Genomic DNA, 1,057 nt, shown 5'->3' on the forward strand with positions numbered 1-1,057 from the left:
CATGCCCTTAAACAACATCACAAACAGAATCTAGTACTAAACCACTGCTGCTAATGCTTTCACACAATAATACGTCCTTGAAGTATAAACCCCCAACGGAATCCTACACCCATCATAAAGCAGCAGACAGTGACGATGGCACCGGTAGATAACCTGAGTTATCCTTGGTGACTTGTCACCGCCCACTGATTTCATCAGCAGTAGGCAGACGTACACCCCCCTGTCCAGAATCTAGATCGTGCTAAAGTACAGATGTGTAGACGCTAAAATGCGAAATCGCACACCAACCAAACCCGCCTTTCTAACGAGCAGTTATTAATACGTGGATGGATTTGATTAACTAATTAGATCAAATAAGCTTGAAACTACGTAACTAACATATACCAGCAATAAACTATCTGACATTTAAGAATGCAAACTGTAATCAACTAACAGGACCTAGTTGTTAACAGTATGTTGTTTGCAGTAGTTGTTCAGCCAGTGCTCAAGCTCCTGTAGACTGTAAAACATCGGCCCTGAGCCTCCTGCATATTCTATGACTCCATCCGAAATTACATACAGACGCTCTGGCAGGGCGGAGTATTTCTTGTTAGCATTGTCCGACATGTCATCAATGACTATGGGGCAAGTAACTTGTTCCACCTTCAAGTAATTAGTTCTTGTTGCTCTGTCCTCCAGCTTAGTAGATGTTTGTACGTTGTATTTGTTCCCGCGGAAATACCACCCATCTACTGGATGAGCCTCTTCTATGTAAACCACTAGGAAGTCCACGCAGTGACTAAATTTGTCAACCATTTCGTTGAACTTGCCCAGCTTGGCTATAAACGGAGGTCAGCTACAGCTTCCAAAGTTGAGAACCAGAGGGCGCCCCTTCTTCATGAAGTCGAGCAGACGGTGTTTAGTTTTGCCGTCTGCTGACCAGACAACTGCGTCGGGCGGTCTCTTATCCTGTTCACTCTCTTTAAAAAATTCAAGTTGCAAGAGGTAGGGAATCAGTCTCCAGTGTTGCCAGGACAACATAGTCATGAGAACCTCTTCTCCAGAAACTGTTGTTCCT

At 44.2% G+C, this 1,057-nt stretch overlaps 1 protein-coding gene across 1 annotated transcript; it reads right to left on the bottom strand.

The window, feature by feature from the left end:
- Nucleotides 1-438: 438 nt before the first annotated feature.
- On the bottom strand, nt 439-795 carry LOC139455598 (type I iodothyronine deiodinase-like). The gene has a single exon (XM_071237152.1). The coding sequence runs from the start codon at nt 793-795 to the stop codon at nt 439-441; it is 357 nt and encodes a 118-aa protein (XP_071093253.1).
- Between the last annotated feature and the right edge of the window lie 262 nt (nt 796-1,057).

This window comes from Haliotis cracherodii, unplaced genomic scaffold (assembly GCF_022045235.1).
Source record: "Haliotis cracherodii isolate W230 unplaced genomic scaffold, xgHalCrac1.p SCAF_1, whole genome shotgun sequence".
Lineage (NCBI taxonomy): Eukaryota > Metazoa > Mollusca > Gastropoda > Lepetellida > Haliotidae > Haliotis > Haliotis cracherodii.